This window comes from Monodon monoceros, unplaced genomic scaffold (genome assembly GCF_005190385.1).
Source record: "Monodon monoceros isolate NGI ecotype Baffin Bay Population unplaced genomic scaffold, NGI_Narwhal_1 Super_Scaffold_13, whole genome shotgun sequence".
NCBI classification, from domain to species: Eukaryota; Metazoa; Chordata; class Mammalia; order Artiodactyla; family Monodontidae; genus Monodon; species Monodon monoceros.
In genome coordinates, this window is record NW_021703769.1 from 82,506,782 (window position 1) to 82,532,248 (window position 25,467).

A 25,467-nucleotide genomic window follows, 5' to 3' on the forward strand; every position below is an offset into this window, starting at 1 on the left:
ACTCGTGTCCCCTGCATTGGCAGGCGGATTCCCAACCACTGCACCACCAGGGAAGCCCAAAACATAGGCTCTTTTCACCCTTCGAATGTCACCAAAAGAGCCAAGCAATCATTATCTGTGGAAAGAAAGAAAGACTTTAAGGGCCATAATGTTTTTCTTTCTTTTTCATCTTCCGTGCTATCTCCAATCCTGTTTTCTTTTTTTTAGTGAAGAAAAGATGACTGCAGCCCGCATTAGGAAATGCCATAAGTGTGGGACCGGCCTCATCAAATCAGAAGGCTGCAACCGCATGTCTTGCCGCTGCGGTGCCCAAATGTGCTACCTCTGTCGAGTATCTATCAATGGATATGACCACTTCTGCCAGCATCCTCGCTCCCCAGGAGCCCCTTGCCAGGAGTGTTCAAGATGCTCCCTCTGGACCGACCCCACTGTAAGTAAATGCATGGCTACATGTTGCTTTGTAGGGAAAAAGTATCTATAACGTAATATGACAAAAAGATTTTATACATACATAACACATTTTGAATCCTGAAAAGATAGGGAACTGCATAGATAACTACACACAAAAATTGAGAAAGTAGCTAAAAAGTTACTCCTCAGAAAGCAGCATTCTGCAACAGTTTATGAGCAAATTCTTTTAATCCTTTAGGGAATAAAATTTTTCTATGCTATTTGAAATACTTCCGAGGATAGAAAAGTAAACGAATGTTTTACATATATTTGTATAAAGCCAGCATAATGCTGATACCAAAACCTCTCAGAGGTAACCCTGAAAAAGAAATCTACAGATTTATCTCACTTATGAATATAGGTTTAAAATTCTTTAAATAAAATATCAGCAAATAGAAACCATGACCGAGTGAGGTTGTTCCAGATGTGCAGGGATGGCTCAGTATTAAGAACTCTGTTAATATAACTTACCATATGATATCTTTAGGTGATAAAGACAAATACACTGATGAGGGTGACTATAATTTTTGTGACTTTCTGTTGGAATAAAAAAAAAAAATCCCACAAGGACTCAGGGGCAAAAAATATACAAATCAATTTTCATTGCAGAGTAAAGGAGCTGTTACAGTGGAGGATTCCTGGACTGAATGTCAATATTATGACATAGTGTGGGTGTGTTTCGTGTTTGGTAATTGCAATCATTGTTGCTTTTGTTGTGGTCATCCATTTACAATGCTTGGTGTCAGTCTATTCATCTCTTATAAAATTAAATACAGTGTGTGTGAAACAAAAATAAATACAAAACAATAAAATGCAAAAAGAAAAAAAGACAAATACAGTCAGCCCTCTGTATCTACAGGTTCTACATCTGGGGATTCAACCAACCATGTATTGAAAATATTCAGGGAAAAAAATTTCCAGAAAGTTCCAAAAAGCAAAACTTGAATTTGCCACACACCAGCAACTATTTACATAGCATTTACATTGTATTGGGTATTATAAGTAATCTAGAGATTATTTAAAGTATACGGGAGGATATGCATAGGTTATGTGCAAATACTACACCATTTTATATAAGGGACTTGAGCAACACTGGTTTTGGTGTCCGTGGGGGTCCTGGAACCAACCCCCTGTGGATATCTAGGGATGACTGTATCCGTTCTTGATTTAAGCTTTAACAGTAGTATTAGAAGGATACTTAATATATTTTATAAGCCCCATGTTTCAGAACAGTCATTAGCATGTATTTAATAATGAAATACATAGAAACATTCCCCAAAAGTCATATATAAGACTATCGCCATTATTTGTGCTATTCAATGCAGTTAGCTGAGAGAATAAGATGAAAAATATAGATATTGGAGAAGATGATCACTAATGCTTATTGGACACCCACTGTGTATCCAATAAAAAGTTCCAAGCACTTTTTTTTTTTTTTTTTTTGCGGTACGCGGGCCTCTCACTGTTGTGGCCTCTCCCGGCTCCGGATGCGCAGGCTCAGCGGCCATGGCCCACGGGCTCAGCCGCTCCGCGGCACGTGGGACCCTCCCGGGCCGGGGCACGAACCCGCGTCCCCTGCATCGGCAGGCGGACTCCCAACCACTGCGCCACCAGGGAAGCCCCTAAGCACTTTTATATGTAAAGAAGAAAAGCAGGACTTCCCTGGTGGCGCAGTGGTTAAGAATCCGCCTGCCAGTGCAGGAGACACAGGTTCTATCCCTGGTCTGGGAAGATGCCACGGAGCAACTAAGCCCATGTGCCACAACTACTGAGCCTGCACTCTAGAGCCCATGAGCTGCAGCTGCTGAGCCCACATGCTGCAACTGCTGAAGCCCACGTGCCTAGAGCCCTGCTCCACAACAAAAAAAGCCACTGCAATGAGAAGCCCGCACACTGCAACGAAGAGTAGCCCCCGCTCACCACAGCTAGAGAAAGCCCGCGCGCAGCAACGAAGACCTAGCACAGCCCCCCCAAAAAAAGAGAAAAAAAAAAAGGCAAACCTACTGTTTTAAACCTGAGAAAAGACAAAATAATCAACTGAAAAGGCATCAGAAGCAGTGAAAGATAGCTAGATACAAAATAGATATACAGAATGCCATTCACAGTAGCTATATAAATCGTGAAATACCCAGGAAATGAACTTTAACAAGAAGTATGAAGAAAACTATAAAAACCGTATTGAAGGACGTGAAGAGACTTGAACATGTGGAGAAATATGCTTTGTTTTTTTTTTTATGTATATAATAACAATAAATTTCATTTATTTGTTTGTTTATTTATTGGCTGTGCTGGGTCTTCGTTGCTGCGCTCAAGCTATCTCTAGATGCAGCAAGCAGGGGCTACTCTTTGTTGCAGTGCACGGGCTTCTCACTGCGGTGGCTTCTCTTGTTGCGGAGCACGGGCTCTTGGCACGCGGGCTCAGTAGTTTTGGGTTGCAGGCTCTAGAGCACAGGCTCAGTAGTTGTGGCACGTGGGCTTAGTTGTTCCGTGGCATGTGGGATCTTCCGGACCAGGGCCCAAACCCGTGTCCCCTGCATTGGCAGACAGATTCTTAACCACTGTGCCACCAGGGAAGTCCCAATAATTTTTAAGTTTGATAGTATTACTATTAGTCAGTTGTAAGTTGCTCTGTAAGGATGGCAATGTAGTATGTGAGAAGACTTGTTCTACCAAAAAACAATTGAGCATAACAGTGGATAGATACCCCGCCAACTTGGAGCTAGCAAGGAAGCTGCACCGTAGCCTGCGGAGGCCTGGGGACAACCACTGATGAGTCAGCTTTCACTGGGGCAAGTGAGGATGACCTGGATAGTGGAGAAGCGCCTTGTCCCTCACAGGGGGGACTTGGTATTACAGAGAGATTACTTATGTCCAAAGTAATCTACAAGTTTACTGCAATTCCCATTTAAATTCAGTCAGATTTTTTTTTTCTTGAAAAATTACCTGTAATTTTGAAAGTGAGACTAATTTTTACTGTGAAGCTGCACAAATCAAAATCACGTAGACTTGGGCTTCCCTGGTGGTGCAGTAGTTGAGAGTCTGCCTGCCGATGCAGGGGACACGGGTTCGTGCCCCGGTCTGGGAAGATCCCACGTGCCGCGGAGCGGCTGGGCCCGTGAGCCATGGCCGCTGAGCCTGCACGTCCGGAGCCTGTGCTCCGCAACGGGAGAGCCCACAACAGTGAGAGGCCCGCGAACCGCAAAAAAAAAAAGCAAAAAAAAAATCACGCAGACTAATGCAAGAATAGACAGATCAAGGGGACAAGGTAGAGACCAGGAACAGTCCCATAAGAATTTAATGTGTGACAAAAATATCATTCAAATCACTGGAGAAATTATAGATTCATCCATTCTTTGTTTGTAACTATTCAGTGTTGCCAGGACTAGTTTTCTTGGAGTTTACAGTCTATTAAGTTTAAAACAGAGATACTTCATGTGGTTGGTACTGTGTAGGAGCAGTAAGAATGATGCGGTGGAGAATGACAGGAGCCGGAGGGGGGAGTCATCTCTGCAGGCCTCTCTGAGAGGCAGCATTTACAGCGAAACCTGCATGCAAAGGAGGAGCAAGGCCGGCCAAAGAAATAAAACAGATTCGGCCTATTCGTGGAACAGAAAGAAGGCTGGTGTGGCTTGCAGGTGGTGAACGAGGGGAGGGAGGTGAGAGAGGTGGGCACAGAAGCAGGCCGTGGGTCTCACTGAGTGTGCTGGGAGCTGTTGCAGGCCCTGAGTACACGAATGACTTGGCCTAAGCCCCCATAGTTTGTTGCTAGATGGGACTGTGCTCAGAGTTAACCACGGCTTCAGATTTTCCAGAGAGGTTGGAAATCTGTATTTTAATGTGAAATCTCCCAATTTTTAAAGATTGATCATTAATCCAAATCTAAAACACTGTTCTAGCTAGAACTTTATAAGTCAAAGATAAAAGTCTTGTTAGCCACCAATCTTTATCCCTCATATAGAACACCTCCAATATGCCTGATAAGAAAAGGTGTCAGGGTCACAGGCTGGCCCCTGTTGAAAGCCACAGCAGGCCAAGCTGGTGGCCTAACCCTAATCCTCAGAACCCCCCACAGTTTTGTTAAGCACTGAGTCCTCTGTGAAAACCCGGCATCTGCATGTCAGGAACGGAAAACTGGGCTGAGGGACCCAGAAATTGCTCTTATCCCACAGCTCCGTGACCCAGTAAAACCCTTAGCAAGCCTGCCCTCCTACCACTGAGGAAATAATTGAAAGAAAGGGGCGACTTTGGGATAAACAGTCATCCTTCTGTTGCTGGTTGAGTGGAGGGAGGTGTGGCCCACAGTGGGAAGTGCTCTCCAAGGTAACCCACACTGCATTTTGTGACACAACTTCCCAGGCCCTGGCAGTTCCACAGACTCGGTTCCTCAGCCCCATCCAGCGAGCATACTGGGGGCCTGAGCATCTCTAGGAACTTGGTGAAGAAATAGGGTCCATTTCTTCAGCGGCGCTCCTAAGAAGCATTCCTCAGCCTGCTTTCCCCTCTAGAAGCAGAGAGCAGCGTGGGAGTTACCACGTGTGGCAGGGTGTGCGGCAGGCAGTCTGGTTTCTTCGCAGCCCCATTTTCCTTTCTGCTCTCTCTTGTTCTTCTCCTGCCACCTCCCTTTTCTTCCCACACATGGAATTGATTATAAACGTTTCTCTTGTTCTGTTACCTTGTTTCGGTGCCATAGCATGCAACTGCCCCTCGTTTTCATGTTGCATTGTCGTCTTCTACCCTGAGAAGGGTTCTGTACTTGCTCAAAATAAAGTTCGAAAGGAAGGTCAGGCAAATACAAATCCCTCCGATTTCCTCTGGTAGCCACAGCCAGAGATTTTGTTCCATTTGTCCCGTTCCCATCAAAACCGGGATCAGCCCCGTTTCCTTGATTCTCACCAGGAGACCGATTGAATTCCAACCCAGCATCTGTTGGGGCTTCTGGGAACACAAAGCCATTCAGAAGTTCAGGGAAACAAAGCATGCCCTGTCATCCAGCCTTTTCTCTGGCTTAATTAACCGGCAAGGCCAGGAAGAATCTCTCATTTGTCCATGAGGGAGTTATCCCTTCGTGGTTTGGAGAGAAGTTGAGTTTTCATCCTTAATGACTGGAGATTGCTTGGGAACTGAACTAACTGCATATTAGAAAGCTGTCAGTTATCTGTTAGTTGTCAGAAATAACCTCAAAACATTCAACCAGGAGTCTTGTAAAAACAAGATGTCTTTTTAAGAAGGAAAAAAGAAAAACAGAAGCAAACCAGTCACAACAAACCACAGTTTTCTAGCTTAGGGGTCAGAATGCACAGCCAAATCACAACACATAAATGAACAAACATTATTTTGCAGTGGGGGAATGGTTACCCCGGGACTTTACTGGACCCATATGTGCTGACTTTTTTCTTGTCCGTGAGTGGTAACTTAAGGGGGTTAAGAAGTTACATCTTAACTGTTAGAAGACATGTTCAGAGCAGTCATCTGGCAGTCCGGATTCTAGAAGTGGGGCAAAATTCGTAAGAGCATTTTCTCTTTAATACAAAACAAAGTCGGTATTTATCTTGGGTTTTGGCTACCAGAAACTGCACAGAATTGTTTTCTACAACTTCTTTGTTTTTTAAATATAAGAATTTGAAGCATGTTCAGTTCAAATAAAACCCTAGGGCTTTAACAGCCAGTTTACAATTTGGCACCATTATCGTCTAGCCGTTTGGTTAAGAGGATTATTTATTTTTCTGAAGCCTGCAGTGGATTGAACCTGACATTGATATGTGTTAATATATTTAATTCTTTGACAGTCCTCTAAGGCCAATGTATCATCCCAGTTTTACAAATGAAGAAACTTGCAGAAGATTGTGGTCAGTAAAAGGTGGCATGGGGAATTCCGTGGCGGTCCAGTGGTTAGAGCTCTGCGCTTTCACTGCTGAGGGCACAGGTTCAGTCCCTGGTCTGGGAACTAAGATCCTGCATGCCAAGTTAAAAAAAAAAAAAAAAAACGTGGCATGTGTTGATCTCAGGTCTTCTGTTCTCTCAGGATCTTAAACAAAGCTGCTTTCTGCTTTCTCCCCTTAGTTGGCTCCAGCACCACCCAGCCTGGACCAGTGTCTGTCTTCCTGATGGGTCAGGGGCACGGAGGGCACTGGGCACCTTTGAGACCCTTGTTTGAGTGGCCTGGGAAAGGAAGAGGAAATAAAAGTATTTCAGACACAGGGTTGAGGAGGGAAAGGTGGAGATCATTTTAGGGAGTATCTTCAGAAAGATATTCCAGAGTTTAGCTCGGGAACTAATTTTCAGTTTCAGGGTTTTTTCCTTAACTTTTAAAATTTACCTTCTGTGAAGAAGGTGGTAAAGTGAACACCCATGTTGCCCCATCACTTAACTTCCACAGTTGGCCTTAGCATTTTATTTCAAGTCACTGTTTTAAACACCATTGTTTCTGTTACAACATGGAGGCGGGACCACTTTCGCATTCTGCAGATGAAGAAAACAAGATTCAGGTCACTTGGTAAAACCAGGGTGCAAATCCAGGTCTTCAGCCAGCCGTTAGCTCCTTCCACTCCCCAAGTCTCCACTCTCTGTCTGGAGCAAGAGGTCACAAGTACGGGAGCTTGCCGATAGCTGCCCGCAGGACCCCTGCACCCAGTGAGTCACGCAGGCCTCCGTAAAGGGATAGGCCCTCGCTGGACCCTTCCCCATTGAGCAAGCTGCAGATGGTAGAAAGGGGCCTTGACAGTGTCCCCAGTCAGGTTTAGATGTCACTAGAGGATTGTACCAAGGAGGGCCACAGTATGGCTCAGTCCAGTAAACATGGCATGTTGGCATGTGTCATGTTCAGCAGATGCCAGCAGGCCCCAGGCTGAGTGCTTGACCCTGACAGGAGTCCCAACATGGCCACACCCCATGCTGCCTCCAGGTCCCTGGGGGGAGCTCTAGACAGAAAGGTGTTTGCGTTCCAGGCCTCTGTGACCCGAGGAGATAGTTGCAGAAGCCAGCAGAGAGCTGTCCAGTCTTTGCTCCTCCCCAACACATTATCCAGACCACCTCCGCACCCCCTCCCCGGCCATTCCAGACCCCAGCTGCACAGCATGTGCCACTCCGGGCCGTGCTGCACCCTCCTCCCCCCAATTTCCTGTTGCAGGGGGACAGCTGGCGCTGGGGGGGTTAGGGTCTGGTGTTGCTCGGCGATCTGCAGCCAATCTGGGAATAATTTGAAACTAAATCCTCAGCTCTTTGGAAGCCTTTTATGAAATCATTGCAAGTTTATTAACAACAGCTGTGGCCATACATGACCTGGATCCCAGCCCCAGCCCCACCCCCAAAATTGCAGGAGGGAAGCAGCAGTTGACTTGCAATTCTCAGTCACCTTTTTACAGGGAGGAAAAGTTAAATGGAGAAGAAAAGTCACCACCCTCCCTTCATGGTCACCGGAGGCTGGCAGCAGGCAAGCAGGCTGGCAGCTCTGGTGTCCAGAAATGTTGAAGAAAATGGGCTCAAAAGGATGTTTAAAAGCCTCGCAAGAACAAGCTGTGTGCTAAGTACTCAGACATTTATTTTAGGAACCTTCAGCCTGTGGCTGGTGATTGTTGTCAATATCTGATTGGTGGAAACCTTCTCTTTTTCCCTTTAACCACTTGCAGTTTCTCTTCCTTCTTTTTCTCCCATCCAGACCCTGCTCCATGGGCAGAGCTGTGGGGCTTCATTGTTGAGGGACACGTTTTAAGGAGTTGGGGTTTGGGGTTGTTTTTCTCCATTAAAACCTCTCTGGTGAATTCTCCCTCACTTCCTGCCGGCAGCTGGCGTGCTGAGTCGGTGTTTCGGAGAAGCCGGGCCCCTGCCATCCCCCTCGTGCTCTTGCCGTGCCTCACTCCCTACCCACCTCCATGTGAAGCAAGCGTGTCAGAGTCTTGTGTGTTAGGCCAGCATTTCTGTATCTTGCTGAGCTCAGAGGAATTCAGGGAAAGGAAATAAAATCCTCTCACTGTTAAGATGCAACCCCTCATTTCTTTATATAAAGCATTCTTCCAGATCTGCTGGGCTGCGAGACTCCATGTCACTGTCTGCTGTGATCCTTTGTCCTCAGCACTGCATTTGGGGTGCACTGGCCCACTGTGGGTGCTACACATGTTCCTATCCCAGTTCTCATTACATTCAGTGGTGGTCTGTGGGGTTCACTTCTACTCTAGCCTGGCGTTTCCTTATGCTCAGTCTGAGACTTGCTTATATGCATATTTTGTGGATCTGTTTAAAGGTTTTCACCAAGATGAGGAGGGGCCAGAAAGAGGGCAGAAAAGGCCTACTGGGTCCATCTTAAACCCCGAGCCAAAGGCCAAGGAGAGGAATGCTGGGGTGGGCATGTTGCCCTTGGTGGACATTCACTAGGGCCTGTCGAGTTGTCCAGTGCAGTGAGTCCAGACAGAGTTGTCTTCCTCCCACAGTTACCCACTGACCAAGGCAGGCAGGGTATGAAGGGGAGCTCAGGTCTCAAATGGGCTCGGTTTAGCCTCCAACTTTGTTGGGGTCAGAGCAGTCAGAGGGGCCCCTAATAGCTTGCTCCCAAGGCCTTTGGCCTCTGATTGCCTGCAGAGTCCAGAGCTGCCCAGGCTCCCCTGGGGGCTGTAAGCCCAGAAGAAGCAGCCTGGCCCTGCCCTGGTTCTGATTTCACTCTTCATCATCTACTTGGTGACCTTCAACACATAACTGCCTTGTCAGAGCCTGTTTCCTCGTGGGTAGAATGCTGCCAGTCCCTTGTGGCTGGGAGAGACACTTGGAGAGCAGGCATGTGTGAACGAGCACATTACACACAGGGAAGTGGGGACCTGAGTGTGCAGAGTGTGGCCTTCTAGAAGGGAACCTCACGGATTTTGAAAGTGAGATGTGGATACAAAAACAACCAGTGGAAATTAGGCCAAAATCTTCCTAGGAGTCATCTCTGGTGAGGAATTACCTTTCTTTTTTTAATTTTTTTAAATTTATTTATTTTTGGCTGCGTTGGGTCTTCATTGCTGCCCGTGGGCTTTCTCTAGTTGCGGCGAACGGGGGCTACTCTTCGTTGCAATGTGCGGGCTTCTCATTGAGGTGGCTTCTCTTGTTGTGGAGCACGGGTTCTAGGCGTGCAGGCTTCAGTAGTTGTGGCTCGCGGGCTCTAGAGCGCAGGCTCAGTAGTTGTGGCACACGGGCTTAGTTGCTCCGCGGCATGTGGGATCTTCCAGGGCCAGGGCTCGAACCCGTGTCCCCTGCATTGGCAGGCGGATTCTTAACCACTGCACCACCAGGGAAGTCCCAGGAATTACTTTTTTTTTTTTTTTTTTTAAAGATGTTGGGCTTCCCCGGTGGCGCAGTGGTTAAGAATCCGCCTGCCAATGCGGGGGACACGGGTTCGAGCCCTGGTCTGGGAGGATCCCACATGCCGCGGAGCAACTAGGCCCGCGAGCCACAACTACTGAGCCCATGTGCCACAACTACTGAAGCCCGTGCTCCGCAACAAGAAAAGCCACCGCAATGAGAAGCCCGCGCACCGCAACAAAGAGTAGCCCCTGCTTGACACAACTAGAGAAAGCCCGCGCACAGCAGTGAAGACCCAACACAGCCAAAAATAAATAAATAAAATAAATTTATAAATAATAAATTAAAAAAAAAAGATGTTGGGGGTAGGAGTTCATTAATTATTTATTTTTGCTGTGGTGGGTCTTCATTTCTGTTCAAGGGCTTTCTCTAGTTGTGGCAAGCAGGGGCCACTCTTCATCGCGGTGTGCGGGCCTCTCCTTATCGTGGCCTCTCTTGTTGCGGAGCACAGGCTCCAGACGCGCAGGCTCAGTAGTTGTGGCTCACGGGCCTAGTTGCTCCGCGGCATGTGGGATCCTCCCAGACCAGGGCTCGAACCCGTGTCCCCTGCATTAGCAGGCAGATTCTCAACCACTGTGCCACCAGGGAAGCCCGGAATTACCTTTTTATTTGTGTTTTGTTTAACTCTTTTTCCCAAGATTGCTTTAATGTGTGTGAGAATCAAAACTCTGGCTTTTTGTGGAAGGAGAAAATTCCATGGGACTCCAAGGTATACAGGTAACTTGGTAACCTCATGAGAAAACATGTCAACAAGGCAAGGACGTCTGGAGATGGCCTGGAACAGCGCCCAGGTCAGGAGCGATAGGCGACTCAGTTACCATGAGCCAGTTAAGTCCTGTGGCCTCAGTGATAGAGCCTGGCCTGCACCTTAGGCTTCTGGTTTCTCCCCGAGCTCCCGGCTCCCACTCTGGGTGAGAAGGTTCTGCTGGCTTTGTCTCAAAGGCCAAGTGCTAGGGAGGCCAGTCAGAGACCTGACGTTCCAAGTGATGGCACATGTACTTCTGGGTGAGCTGACCCCAGGAAAATGGGAATTTTCCAGGGAAGTGTCCCCTTCTCTGCTGTACTGCTGGCTGTTCATCTCCTTGAGTAGAGGTGTGTTTTATTTTGCCCTATTCCCTTCTTTTATTCAGTGGAGAAAGGAGATTTCAGAGTTCTGCCCATCCCAAAGAGAAGGAACTCTTATATTTCAAAGAGAGCAAGATACACTCTTTCTAGAACAAAGCAGGGCCTAAAAATAGTCACCTCTGACAGTTCTCAGGGCAGGCAGAGTACTCTGGGCCCCTCCAGTCATACTGTTCCAGAAGCTTCTATTCAGAAACTAGTGGTTTAAGTGCTTGAGAGCTCAGGCTTTGAGAAGGCCTGGATTCAAACCTTACTATGTGTGGGACTTCCCTGGCGGTCCAGTGGTTAAGACTCCGTGCTTCCAATGCAGGGGGCGTGGGTTCGATCCCTGATCAGAAAAAATATTTTTAAAAAACCTCAGTTTCCTCATTTGTAATATGGGGATTAATTAATAGTACCTAACTCCTGGAGTTGTTATGAAATCTATGTGAGGTGCTTAGAACAGGAGCTGGCACACAGTAAGCCATCATTACTATCACTGTACTTGGCACTTTATAAAAAGTGAGATCATTTGCTTCTCACAGTAAACCTGCTATGGAAATGATTAGGCTCCAGGTTAAGTCGTGTTGGGTAGAGGGGTCCCCAGGCCAAAGTCTGTGGAACCCCAAAGCTGGAGTCCCATCACACCAGCTGCCTGCCTGTTAGGAAGCCAGTGCTGCTTTAAGATAAAATTCACTACGGTGGGGGCTGCTCCAGCATGCCAGGATTTCCTGTAAGTGACTCGGGCCCTGCAGGGGGGCTGGAGGACAGTTAATTCTGTGATCCAGCCCACACACCCCTGGCCCTCTCGTCATCTTTTTTCCTCCTATTGTTTCCTGTTTCCAGCAGGTTAGGTGTGTCCTAGATTTGCAGAATGGCAAGACTTTTTCACAGGTGTTCTTATTCACCGTGAATGATGACACTTGGGATGCCTAGAATGTTTCCCAAGGGAACTCACCTCTAGAAAAGCCTTAATATCCCCATGTATCACTTATCCAGCCCAAGAAGTGTTCTGATGAGGGACCAGTCCTCACGTGTTATCTCAAAATCAACCCTAAACCTACCTTCACTCTTTTTTTTTTTAACATTATTAACTTTTTAAATTGTGGTAAAGTAAAATTTGCCATTTTTAAAGTGTACAATTCAGTCTGCCTTTGCTTTTTTTTTTTTTTTTTGCGGTACATGGGCCTCTCACTGTTGTGGCCTCTCCCGTTGCGGAGCACAGGCTCCGGACGCGCAGGCTCAGCGGCCATGGTTCACGGGCCCAGCCACTCCGCAGCATGTGGGATCTTCCCAGACCGGGGCACGAACCCACGTCCCCTGCATCGGCAGGCGGACTCTCAACCACTGCGCCACCAGGGAAGCCCTTCTGCCTTCACTTTCTTTTAATTTTTTTAAAAATTTTATTTAATTTTTTCTTTATTTATTTTTGGCTGCATTGGGTCTTTGTTGCTGCGCTCAGGCTTTCTCTAGTTGCAGTGAGCGGGAGCTACTCTTCGTTATGGTGTGCAGGCTTCTCATTGCGGTGGCTTCTCTTGTTGCAGAGCACGGGCTCTAGGTGCTCAGGCTTCAGTAGTTGTAGCACGCGGGCTCAGTAGTTGCGGCACACAGGCTCAGTAGTTGTGGCACGTGGGCTTAGTTGCTCCGCGGCATGTGGGATCTTCCCAGACCAGGGCTCGAACTTGTGTCCCCTGCATTGGCAGGCGGATTCTTAACCACTGCGCCACTAGGGAAGCCCATGCCTTCACTCTTGACTTGAGGAATTTTAAATACTCAAGGGAAACTGCTTATGGAAGGAAATTCTACCCCAGATGAAGAAAAAGTCTTCCCCCTTAGAGTCTAACATATTTGGCTGAAAATGTAATTTTTATCTTTAAAAAAATATATTGAAAAACGTTTTAGTTCTTAGTTTCGAAATATAGTGTCCTGTGACTCCAACCAGTTGGAGAAAGTTGAAATCTGAAACACTTAACCCATATTCTAGGTGTAACTAACAATTCGCTCATTCTTTATGGTAACAATCACTGCTCAAAATAGTTGAGTGCTGACATTTTCTTGTGAAATACAGACTGTATTTAGACCGTAAGAGCACTGCCTAACCAGGGAAAGCCAGAGCTTAAGGACAAATAGTCCTGAGTCCACTTAACAAATCAGGAGAGTGATCAGAGCAAAGGAAGGAAGGGAAGAGGCTCCAGGTGGCTCTCTTCAAAAGGTGAAGAACTCAAGGCTCTAAGGCTTCTCCCGCCCCCCAACCCCGGAAGAGCTCTCAGTGGCGGCCTGGGAGTTTCTGCCAGCTCGTGGACCTGGCTGCTCTGTCCTCCAGAGAGCCGGCAGATCCGTATCAGGACTCTCAACTCACACTTGCCTGTGCAAGTGCCTCAGACCCGCCTAAGGGAATTCTTACATTGCATTTATTCAGGGGCGAACTTTACCAGGAGCGTTTGGATTTATCACAGGAAACTTAGTATTGATAAAAATCGGTCAGATGCCCTGTTCATCCATACCCTTAACAGTGCTATAAGAGACCTGGAATCTTTTACTCAGAAAGTATCCCTCATTCTTCATTTATTCTGACAGAAATGTCACAAGACAGTCAGAAGGGAAAGAGGGGGTGGGGGTCAGGGGTTAGTCTTTAATGCTGTGAAATTACTCTTTAGGCCCATGTAGGATCCCAAAGTGGAATGCCAGCTGGAATTGTGATCACAGCACAAAAATAGAAGCTCCATGAGGGAAGGGACCAGGTCTGCCTTATTCTTAGCTGTACATCCAGTTCAGTGCCTGATGCATACTGGACACACGATACATATTCTTGAATGAAAGCATACATATACCCCCCACATTTTCAAATCAAACGACAGGGACAGGGAACCTTCAAAGTAGTTTTCTGTGGATTTTCTCCAGGAAAGGTATTTGAGTGACACTGCCTAGTCCACCGCCAACTAACCATAACTTTGAACAACTTACCTGCTCTGGGACCTTACTTTCTGTGGTAGAAGGAAGTTAGAATGGCTGGTTTCTAAGGTGCCTTCCTGTGCCATCAGAGGCCTTAGGTGTCCCTCTGGGTACTGATGGGCATGACCACATTTAAGTGATATGATAGAAAAGGGATGAGATAGTGGGGGTGAGGGTGATGGTGATGTAGCACTAATAGTTATAATTAATAAATGACCAGAGGCAGGAAACCTCACTCATACCATAAAGAAGCCACTGAGAGAAATGTTAGGGCATCTCCCAATCTTTACCACTTTCTCTTGAAACTTTTCATCTTTCTGAAATCTTTATTCCTGCCATTTTCACAACTTTCCTGTCTTTAATGAGGAGTACTTGCTTTGTGCTGGGTCCTTTACACAACTGAGCTCATACGGTCCTTACAACAGCCCATTTTACAGATGAGATGCCCAGACTCAGATGTTCAGGAATTTGCCCAGGTCACTCAGTGAGCAGTGCAGAGTAACAACTCTCCTACTTTCCATTTTTCTAGATTACTCTTTTTTTTTTTTTTTTTACATCTTTTTTCCTAGGCTTGCCACTGGCACCAAAATGAAGATGTTTGCCAGCTCCTAATCTCGATAGTGGTAGAATTTATCTTGACATTCACATGGAGAGCTTCAGACTGCCTCCACCAAAGCCTGCTGCATTACTGGAGCCCTTAGTGTTGATTGGCTTAGTGATTACTCTGTAGAGTAGCAAGTTTCCTCATTTGGAGTGTTCACAAAGAGGCTGCATGAGCATGTCTTAGGGTTTTTATAGAGTAGGTGTCCAATACACAATGAGTGAACGACACTCATGACTCCAGAATCAGGGAGGGGCCATAACTGTCTGAAATCACAAGTTACCATCTTGGTTATGACATTAGTAACTGCCCATTGCATGCAGACTGCCCATTGCCCAGCTCCACGCTGAGGCTGCTGTGCTCTCCCCTGGTCCAAGGTTTTCCAGGGGTTCTTTCCAGCTCATGCACTCCCTTCTGTGGCCCTCCATTCACCTCCCAGAAGTGCCACGGGTGACGTCAGCCAGTCCAGAGCATCCAATCAGCATGAAAACTCCAGAGTTATCACTGGCAGTGTTCCAGCCCAGACCACACGGGCCATGTGGAGAGGCCTCGCCTGATGCGTCGTCTGGGGCAACACACATTTCTAGCAGGCTTCTGGAAGTCCTGAAACTTGGCTTATGCTTCCCCACCCCACACTGGGCACCACTGCCCTTCTCCTTACTTCTTCCCAGTTTGACTGCCCTTAACTCCTGGAGAAGCTACTGCAAGACCCCAGGAAACAGGACACGCCTGCCTGTCTCTCGGTTTGATCAGTGCACTTGCCACGCTCAGGTTGTGGCTGCAGTGTCAACTCTGCTCTTTGTCGAGCCCCAGCTCGTGGCGGGTAGACGTTAAGTCCCATGCCCTCCGTGGCCATGCTGGTTCAGCAGCAGCCCTGCGGCTGGCAGCAAAGACATGCACCGTATTGGTGGTGTTTTCAATCCAGCGAGTGTCCTTTCAGTCCCCAGCCGTTTTGCAGGGCCGCTGAGGAGTGGGTTGAACCCCCAGGACATTACACAGAACAGGCATGGTTCAGGTTGTCTGTCCCGGGCCAGCAGCCCAGTTCACGGTGCCTGGGGCAGGTGGAGATGGGGGAACTGTATGTGGCGCAGACCCCTGAGTTTCCGTGGTGAAGCCCACACATCTGCCTGAACCCAGAGCGCCTACTTGGCTCTGTCCCCAGGCTGGGATAATCCAAGTCTGAATTGCCTATTAGCGAAGCAGGCCTACCAAGCCTGAGTTTGAGAAGGGGAGATGAAGAGGTCTACAGGGGAGTTGTTCTTAGACTGCTGTGCCCTTCCCTGTGGCCCAGGCCACTGTTCTGCTGGCGGGATGCTGCTCCTTCTGCAGCCCACCACTGTCTAGGAGCTAAAGGCCAGCTTCAGGGCTCAGCAGGCCTGCATAGTCTTTTGTCCAGCTCAGTTCGGGGAGCCAGCAAGACTTCCGGGCTCTACAGAGAGCGCTTCTTGCTCAGAGTTTGTAGACTCAAGATCTGAAACTCCTCAGGCCCTGCCCACTCCAGACTCACCCCCATACCAAACCCTTGGGTTATCAGTCTGCCCTCTTCGAGCTGTGGGAAGTTCTTACCTTACAGCTGAGTGAACAGAGCAGGCTCTCTTAGCCCAGCCCCCAGACAGCCACCTGCAGTGCACAGACCCGCTCCTTGGTCCCAGCCTTTCAGATGGGCTTCCTCATGGGAACACCGTCTAATGATGAAGGAAGAAGATTCTCGGGGAACTGGGAATGGGTGGTATGCAAGCCCACGACCTCGCTGGTCAGCAGCAGGTTTCTGGCTTAGCCCCATTGCTGATCGGCAGCAGGCCGGCCTCCCGCGCATTCCGGGAGGGCCTCAGCGCTGCATGGAGCTGGCTGAGAGCAAGCTTGTCATCTTCTTTCCTTTCTCCTAGGAAGATGATGAGAAGCTAATTGAGGAAATCCAGAAGGAGGCCGAAGAGGAACAGAAAAGAAAGAATGGAGGCAAGTGCTCCCCAAGACAGGCCCTGTGCTCACTCACTCCATGTGCACAGGGGAGGAGGGGACCCCGCTGCCGGCCTGCATCGGGATCCTGGCACTCCACCCAGCCAGGGACCACCGGGGAGTGCTGTCCCTCAGGTGGCCACTTATATACCTCACCCACATATCCACCTCCCTCTGGGAAAGGCCCTGAAAGCATAGACACAGTTTCAGCAGCTCCTTGATGGCCAGGAGGTCCCAAGGGGTGAGTTGGAGCTTAGGAAGCAAATAGAAGCGAAAGCAGACTTAAAACGACAGTAGGCCCCTCTGAGGTTACAGAGGAATGAAATGGAGTTTCTGTAAGTGGCCATCCACGCCCTGGCTCTAAAGGAAATTCTCTCACAGAAGCTCCACCTGTTCTGAGCTGGATCAGTCTGTCTCCTTCCAAGGTGATCCTTGTGGAGTGTGACACTCGTTGGGAAGTATGGTTTTGTCCTTGGTGATGGCTGGTTAGGGGGCTATGCACCCATGCTTGCATGCTACGTTTTGGGCTTTAATCAGCCTTATTCTGGCCTGGCCACCCCTCCTGTGTCCACAGGAGGGAAGAATGATGCTGAAAGTTGGAGGTTCCCGGTCTGCCCTCATGCTCCAGGCTGTCAGCCTACAGCTCAGGGCCCCTGGGACCAGGATCAGGATATGCAGCTCTGGTCCCAAGCCAGATCCGAGCACAGTGGGATTTAACTGTTTTCTCTACTAAATCCCATCTTCTTTTCAGAGAATACCTTCAAACGCATTGGGCCCCCCTTGGAGAAGCCTCCAGAGAAAGTCCAGAGGATCGAAGCCCTGCCGAGGCCCGTCCCACAGAACCTGCACCAGCCACAGATCCCCCCCTACGCCTTTGTGCACCCAGCCTTCCCCCTGCCTCCTGTCCGGCCCATGTTCAACAACTTCCCCCTCAACATGGGCCCCATCCCAGCACCCTATGTGCCCCCTCTGCCCAATGTACGAGTCAATTACGACTTCGCCCCCGTCCACATGCCGCTGGAGCACAACCTGCCTATGCACTTTGGCCCCCAGCCACGGCATCGCTTCTGACACCCAGGCCCCACCCCTCCCGGGAGCCCCGCCAAGCATCCTGTGCAGGCTGGAGGCTGGATAGATGCTCCTTTGCCCCCAAGGCTGATGGCTGTGCCCAGGCCTGCTAAGTAGGGCTGACGGACTTGCCTGTCGAATGGATAGGCTGGATTTCTTCCTGGGAAGGGCCACTGCTCCTTGAGGGGTGATCAGCAGGCTAGTACCCTCTGGGTGCCCGTAACAGGATTGGGCCAGAGATAAGGGCAGCAAAACCCTCTTCCTGAAGAGTTCTGCCGTCCTAGCAGCCAACGTGGTGGCCCTGGGCCACAAGGTAGCCCGTCTCTATCACTCACGTCCCTGCAGAAATAGATGAAGGGAAATGTTTGCCTCCATCCCCTCCCCCTGGCAGACAACAGAAGTCTCTCAGTTAAAAACCACGTAAGCCTTCCTTACCGTAGCAGTGTGATCCATAATAAAGTGAAGTAACAAGTAGTGCGGTTTCGAGAAAGCTGAGAGCTTGGGACCGTGTCGTGGAGGCCTGGTTCTTCTACCCCCCTCGCTCTGAAGCCCACCTAGAGTGAGGTGCACCCCACTGCCCTGAGCCGGTTGGTCTAAGTGGCAGAGCGATGTCCACAGACCTGGGAGCGCTGCTCAGGTTGGGGTGGCTGTGGACCGTGTCCAAGTGCAGTACCCCAGGCCGCCACCACAGTGATTGTTCCAGGGTCTCGCCTCCCCTCTTGATCCTCTCGGATGAGACCACAGAGAGCCATTTCATGCAATGGGATGTTTGTAGTTTACCTAAAGAAACATTTGCCGTTTACTCACTTTGAACCTTCCCAGTTTTCTGTGGCCTCTACTAGAGTTTCTCTCCCTCGGTCTCTGCAAAGTCAAACCTGTTGCCCCACGCCTGGCAGTTGAGGAGGGTGGGATGGTCCTGAAATTTTTGCCAACCACAAGATCCTTTTGAAGTAGCTGTGACAGAGGCCTGGTGGCTCTCCCAGGGAGCCGTGTTTGCCACCACCCAGGTAATGAACAGATTCTCCCCTAAGGTATGGTGGCGCTGGCTTTCCCCAGCAGGTACATGACCCAGGTTGCGCTTGGCAGCTACCTTTTCCTGAGGTCAGGTGAGTCCGGCTATGGGTTTGCTTGGGAGTCCCCGCCATGTTCCCAGTTGCCTTTTGCTGTCCAGCCCCAGCCAGGTGTTTGAGCCTCACCCCGGCCACCCGCTCTGCAGTACTTCATGCTCCAGCCCACGTGCAGAGCAGAGGCCTCAGTGGGGAATGAACCTGCCTGGCTCCCTGTGTTGGCCTCCGTTACTCTTGCTGAAGCTCTGATGGCTATGGGGTTCCCCGAAGTTCACACACACAGACCTCAGAGAGGACCCCTCTGTGTGGTCAGAGAGGACCAGGCATCACTGTCTGGTCACCCGTTGCCATCAGCCTCTCAGATGTTTTTCAGAGATTAAAATGGAGAGGTGATGTGCCAGGTTGCCTGTTATTGCTGTCTTTCCTCTGGGTTTGGGGTTTGCGGATAGGTGGCCCCCTGGGCTTGGGGTGGGGGGCGCATGAAGAGAGGCTACACTGAGTCTCTGCTGCCAGGAGCCTTTCCCTGCCGGGCTTCCTGCCCCTGCCCTCGGGGCACAGCAACAGTATTTCTTCAAGTACCTTTAAAGCATGTTCCCCGTGCTTCCCCAAGGGAGGGTCCCTGAGGGCTGTGAACTGCCAACAGATGTCCCACCGGATGGGGAAGGTGACCCCAGGTGCTGTCAACCTGCCCCACTGGTGACAGTGCTCACCCCAGCCCACCAGAACCTTCTGGGTCTCTGACCCGATTCATCATCTAACGAAGGAACCAGCTTCCATCTTTGCCCAGCAGCCCAGGGTACATGGCTCCACGGAGGTCCTGGGGCAGCAGCAAGGACAGACCTTGGGCTGGTGTTGCATGCCCTTGACACTGCAGTCCAGCAACTGCCCTAGGACCTGGCATGTGAAGGTCCAAAGGTTGCCGCACAGGAGGGAGACCAGAATAATTCCCCCAAGGCCAAACTGAAGACTTGTCTTTTGAGATGAGTTCTGGCTGTTTTTAGCCACACAAGGCAGCTAGGGAACCACTCCTGCCTTTCTGAGCCGAGGGCGCCTGATGGCTAACGTTCCTCCCTGAGCCAGGCTGTGGAGCGGCTCGCGGGTCTGCAGATGTAGCACAGTCACTTTTGCCTCAAGTTCTGACCCAAGTGTGAGCCCCGTCATGTCTGCAAAATGACCCTGTAGGTGCCTCGTGTCTTGGAGAAGCAGCCTGTACTAGTGATGGGGTTGGGGAGAGAGGGCGCCATAACCATCAGACAAACCAGTCAGTGGCTGCAAGATGCAAACGACAGGACACCCCCAGAGATCAGCCCCTGTCTGGGGGACAGAGCAGTCCCGGAGGCAGCCTGGCACCTTCCCCTCTGGGCTGCCTTGCTTGCTCCCAGGAGCGAGAGACTGCCCAGCAACAGTCCCATTCTTGCCTTAAAACTGGAGAGAAGAATCTAGTATTTGCACTTAGCAAAAGATTTTAAAACTTAAAAAAAATGTGCATGACCTGTCACTTTGTATAAAAATAGCAAAAACGATTAGTTTACTAAATACCTTCTGGTAGTAAAAATACATAAAATAATTGTTTAAACTACTGTGTTATGTAAAAAGCCTGTACCATATGTAACTTGGTTTTTTGTAAATAAATGTTTGTGCAGACTGCTCTCTGGTTTAGTTTCTCCACACGGCCTGACCAGGTAGGCCCCACGACCCCACAGAGTTACAGGGGCTGCTCAGACTGAAAGCCAGCGGATTCCAGGGGAGTGATAACACTTCATGTAACACTGCTCACCCAGAGCGGAGGTCGGGATGCTGCTGGAGAGCTGCAGGATCTGATCCCAGAGGAGCCCCGAGGGGCTGGGCCTGCTCAGGAGGAAGATCAGGTGATCCATTATGCTAACCCTGCTTGGGTGGCTGCCCAGCTCGGGTTGGGCACAAAGGGGGTTTTTTATTTGTTTTTCGGTACAGACTCCCCTTCAAGAAAGTATGGTCAGCTCCTCTTCCAGGCCCCTGCAGCAAGCCACTGACTCGGCCCTGGAGGTGGATGCAAAAGGGAGAAACCTCACTCAGGAGGCCAGTCCTGAGAACAGGGAGCCCCTAGGCAGTGAAGCTGCAGGTACACCCCCTTCCACACACTTCCTGCCATCTGCCAGGCCTGGAGGGTACCCTGGGCACGGGTGGATCACAGCACACTCGGGCTCAGATGTTGAGAAAGCATGCTATCCTCTTCTCCACTTGCAACTTTTTACTGAGTGACTTTTTTTTTTTTTTAATTGCACATCTGAAAAAGGTGTACCTGCATTACCAGCTTCTAAATCGGTGTATTTTTAAATTTACCCATGCCATCTAGTTCTTGTTCCTGTACATGTTCCATATTTACATATTTGCAGCAATATCATAGACTATTCTACAGTTTCCATCAGTAGATAAGTAATGTTTTTGCCCCGCAATCTACTACCATCTTTTTTTCCCATCCTCCATTCAAGTAACCAGAGTCACATTCCTCCCTCTTTACCCCACTCGCCCTCCAGCACATTTCAACATGCACCTGCTTATCAGGGCTCTGGGCCTTTGTTGTTACAAAAGTGGTTTCATACTTTTGGCTGAAACTCACTTTTCTCTCTTTGCAGTCATGGAGTACCCTCCAGGTCTGTGGGTCAATATAGCTCTAATTTGTGCCTTTTATGCCTTCCATGATATTTCTTTGTATATATTTGCCAACCATTGCCCCATTAAAGAAAATTTGGATGCTTGCAAAGTCTTGCCACCACACACAACACCTCAGTGAACATTCCCTTTGATGTTGCAATAGATAAATTTCCAGCAGTGGAGTTGTGAATCAAAGCATGGGGTGTGTGTGTATTTTTTTTTTTTGAAGTATAGTTGATTTACAATATTGTGTTAGTTTCAGGTGTACAGCAAAGTGATCTGGTTATACGTATATATATCTAGATTTTTAAAAATTTTTTCCGTTATACTTTTTTTACAAGCTATTGAACATAGTTACCTGTGCTATACAGTAAATCCTTCTTGTTTATCTATTTTATACATGGTAGCATGCATCTGTTAATCCCATACTCCCAGTTTATCCCCCACCGCCTTCCCCTTTGGTAACCATAAGTTTGTTTTCTGTGTCTGTGAGTCTGTTTCTGTTTCATAAATAAGTTCATTTGTACTATTTTTTAGATTCCACATATAAGTGATGTCATATGATTGTCCTTCTGTCTGACTTACTTCACTTAGTATGATAATCTCTAGGTCCATCCATGTTGCTGCAAGTGGCATTATTTCATTCTTTTTTATGGCTGAGTAGTATCCATTGTACATATGTACCACATCTTCCTTATCCATTCATCTGTCGATGGACACTCAGGTTGCTTCCATGTCTTGGCTATTGTAAATGATGCTGCTAAGAATGTTGGGGTGCATGTATCTTTTCGAATTAGAGTTTTTGCCTTTTCTAGATATAACCCCAGGACTGGAATTGCTGGATCATATGGTAACTCTATTTTAAGTTTTTTAAGGAACCTCCATACTGTTTTCCATAGTAGCTGCACCAATTTACATTCCTGCTGACAATGTAGGAGGGCTCCCTTTTCTCCAGGTATATTTCAGTAGCTTTGCCAGATTCCTCTCCTGCAAAGCTGTGTCAGCCCACCACAGGTGAGAGCTTTTGGCTGTGCTCTCGCCCCTCATTGGCACATCTTTGTGACCATGGTCCACCCTGCTGTCCTAAGTCATGCCCTCTGTAATCTGACCTCATGGAGACATCACTTCTATTTTCACCTCTTTCTTTAGGTAAAACTGCTTTTAGGCCAGGAGCATTTGTCATTGTAATGTCCAAACTTTTATTTTTTCCATCCTTAAAAAAGTGTCTTTTTTTAATATATTTGCCAATTGTAAATGTTTTTAAATGGAAAAAAAAAATTGAAAACACAGGAAAGTATAAAGAAGAAGTGCTTTGTTACCCAAAGGTAACTACTACTAATATTTTGATGTGTTTCCTTCCAGTGTATTTTTTTTCTGTGATATATATGGTGTATTTCACAAAACCAGTAAGCCAGATGTGCAGATTTTCAGTCTATCTTGAGCAGTAACAAGGTACGTATGAGCAAGTGCTTCTGAAACATGATTTTTAATTAGCTCCTTGTTTTATAACCTCTTGCTGCAGGCTCTGTTAGCATTCTCTTTGGGCTTATTAAAATCTCTTTCCTGAAGGCTGGTGCACAGCCAACCCTCCCCAGCCTGCTGGCCCTTTGTTCCCATGACCCCTGGTGGGAAATGGTCACATCTAAATCCCCATCTGTGTCATCCCTCTTAGTCAGGATTATGTTGGAGAACCAGTTCCTCTCCCTTCATCAGCACATTTTTGGCAAGGACTGATCACTGGCTTGGCTTGGCTTTGCCTTAGAAGGTGCCAGTTAAAACCCTCGTGGCATTTGTTGAGACGTGGATGGATCTAGAGACTGTCATACAGAGTGAAGTAAATCAGAAAGAGAAAAACAAATATCGTATATTAACGCATATATGTGGAACCTAGAAAATGGTACAGATGAACCGGTTTGCAGGGCAGAAATTAAGACACAGATGTAGAGAACAAACATATGGTCACCAAGGGGGTAAAGCCGGGCCGGGGGGGGGCGGTGTGTGTGTGTGTGTGGAGGTGGTGGTGTGATGAATTGGGCGATTGGGATTGACATGTGTACACTGATGTGTATAAAATTGATGACTAGGGGCTTCCCTGGTGGCGCAGTGGTTGAGAGTCCGCCTGCCGATGCAGGGGACAGGGGTTCGTGCCCTGGTCCAGGAGATTCCCACATGCCGCGGAGCGACTGGGCCCTTGAGCCATGGCCGCTGAGCCTGCGTGTCCGGAGCCTGTGTTCCGCAACGGGAGAGGCCACAACAGTGAGAGGCCCGCGTACCGCAAAAAAAAAAAAAAAAATTGATGACTAATAACCTGCTGTATAAAAAATAAAATCCTTGCGGCACTGAGAACATGCCCCACGCCCTGCACACAGTGGGCACCTGTGCACGCGCCACTAAATGGTACAGGCTTAGGCTGGGCCTCAGGAAGGCACCACTCAACTGGGTGGGCTTGGGCTGTCAGGCTCCGCAGCAGTGGTGACAAAAAACATGCCACTAAAACACCAGACCGCGGGAACAGAAGACGCAGCAGGAGGCTCCCATGGGCTGGGGAGGTGGCCTAGAGGGGGTGCCTCCAGCCAAGAGGGTGGGGAAAGACCCCAACCTGGCTCCTCTTCATCGCCTAGGGCTTGTCAGTAGGTTGGGTGCGGCGACAGGGGGAGTAGCCGCCTGCCCCGCCGAGCCCTCTCTCCGGCCCTCTGGTTACTGGGCGTCGGGTAGCAGACCCGGTGCTGTCCCTCCTCCCCTCCCCTCCAAGCCCCCACCAGGGCCCAACCGAGCTTCTCCCGCCCCGGAGCCAGCGGCCCCCTTCGCCCCGCCGCTGCTCCACCCGCTCCTCCACGGCCTCGGCAGCAGGAAACCACCCCGAGCAAGAGAGCGCAATGGCTAGAAACCGCCGCGGGCAGCTTTGAGCCCTGATGCGGTTTGTCTGAGACTGCAGCCCCGTAGATGGCCTCCCAGGGCCCCTCGCCCCTAGCGGCCCGAGCTTCCCCCCAGCACGACGGGCGGGGGCTGTCAAGGGCTCCCCGGGGCCAGCGCACACAAACCACCTCGCGCAGCGCCCAGCGTGCCCCAAACCAAGCCCTGTGACCCCCTGTGCGCGGCTCGCCTCTCACGGCTGGAAGAGGCGCCTGGGGGGGACTGTGGCCGCAGCCTTCTTAAATGGCTCTGTCCCTCCTTTCTCTGTTGGCCCCAAGTCTGGTCCTCTCTGTCTCTCTCTCTTTCCCCCTCCCCCTCTTTACTCATTTCTATCGCGTTTAAGGCCACTTACCAAAAATACATATGATATAAAAACAAACAGAGAAACCAAATTGGAACAAAAGCGAAGCTATGATTATAAAATGAGCACAGCCCAGAGTTAGGGCTCTAAATCACCTCCACCAGGCGTCCTTGCCCAGTCTTCAAAGGCAGCTTCACCTCGCATGCTGAAACGCATGAGTTGTAAGGGTCAATGTCTCTATAAGACAGAGACATGCCCATAGCTCAAGGGAAGGGCACTGTGCAGGCAGAGGCACATCTCGGCGACCTGCTGGAGGCCCGGCTGCCCCTGTCCCAGGCACCCTGGGGGCCAAGCCTGCTCACAGCCTCAGACCTCGGGGAAGCTGACACCTCCCCCACAGACATATCCTTTCTCTCCCTTCTGATGGGGAGTAAGGCCAAAAAGGAAGCCTAGAGCGACCTTAAAGCTGGGCGTTCCTACCCAGCTCTGCCATTTCCTGCCTCTGAGACACAGCCCAGTCCCCTGACCTCTATCCTCATGAGGCACTAACCATCTTTGATTGATTCCCTACCTTTGGAATATTTTCCACAGTGCCTGCCTCCCTGAAATCCCAGGAGCACCATTCTGCCCAGCTCAACATCTCCAGCACCAGTTCAGGGTCTGGGGTGCTCAGGCAATAACTGTTGGAAGAAGAAATCTGTGAAATGAGGATAAAAAGACCCACCTCAGAAGGGGGATGTAGGGCATCAAATGAGATAGTGTATGTGAAGATGCAACCCGACCCACAGGAGCCACACAAATGTTACCTTCATTGTTTTTAGGATCAGAAAATGTGGGTGAGTGTTCCTTCCACTACTGGTATGGTGGGCAAGTCACCTGCCAGCTGGAGCATCAATTCCCCCATCTGTGAAGTGGAGGGGTTGGCTGGGTAGCCTGAAAAGCCCTCCCTGCTCTAATGGGCTGGGATTTTACAGGTGTCCTGATGGTGCAGATATCAAGAGCTGGGGTTATAAATCTACAGAGATCTTTCCCTAGAATGTGTTTAATACAATGATAATTTAGCATTATTCATAAATAGCCAAAAAGTGGAAACA

General features: G+C 49.1%; 1 protein-coding gene across 2 annotated transcripts in view; it reads left to right on the plus strand.

The window, feature by feature from the left end:
* Positions 1–20,164, plus strand: part of RNF216 (ring finger protein 216) — a 172,098-nt gene extending 151,934 nt beyond the window's left edge. Inside the window, exons 15-17 of one of the 2 annotated variants that reach the window (XM_029219533.1) lie at positions 208–430; positions 16,321–16,390; positions 17,142–20,164. In XM_029219533.1, coding sequence (XP_029075366.1) covers positions 208–430; positions 16,321–16,390; positions 17,142–17,461 — 613 coding nt within the window. In that variant the 3' untranslated portion in view covers positions 17,462–20,164. The remainder of the gene's footprint in view (positions 1–207; positions 431–16,320; positions 16,391–17,141) is intronic. The other variant, XM_029219534.1, reaches the window with a different exon arrangement.
* The last annotated feature ends 5,303 nt before the right edge of the window (positions 20,165–25,467 follow it).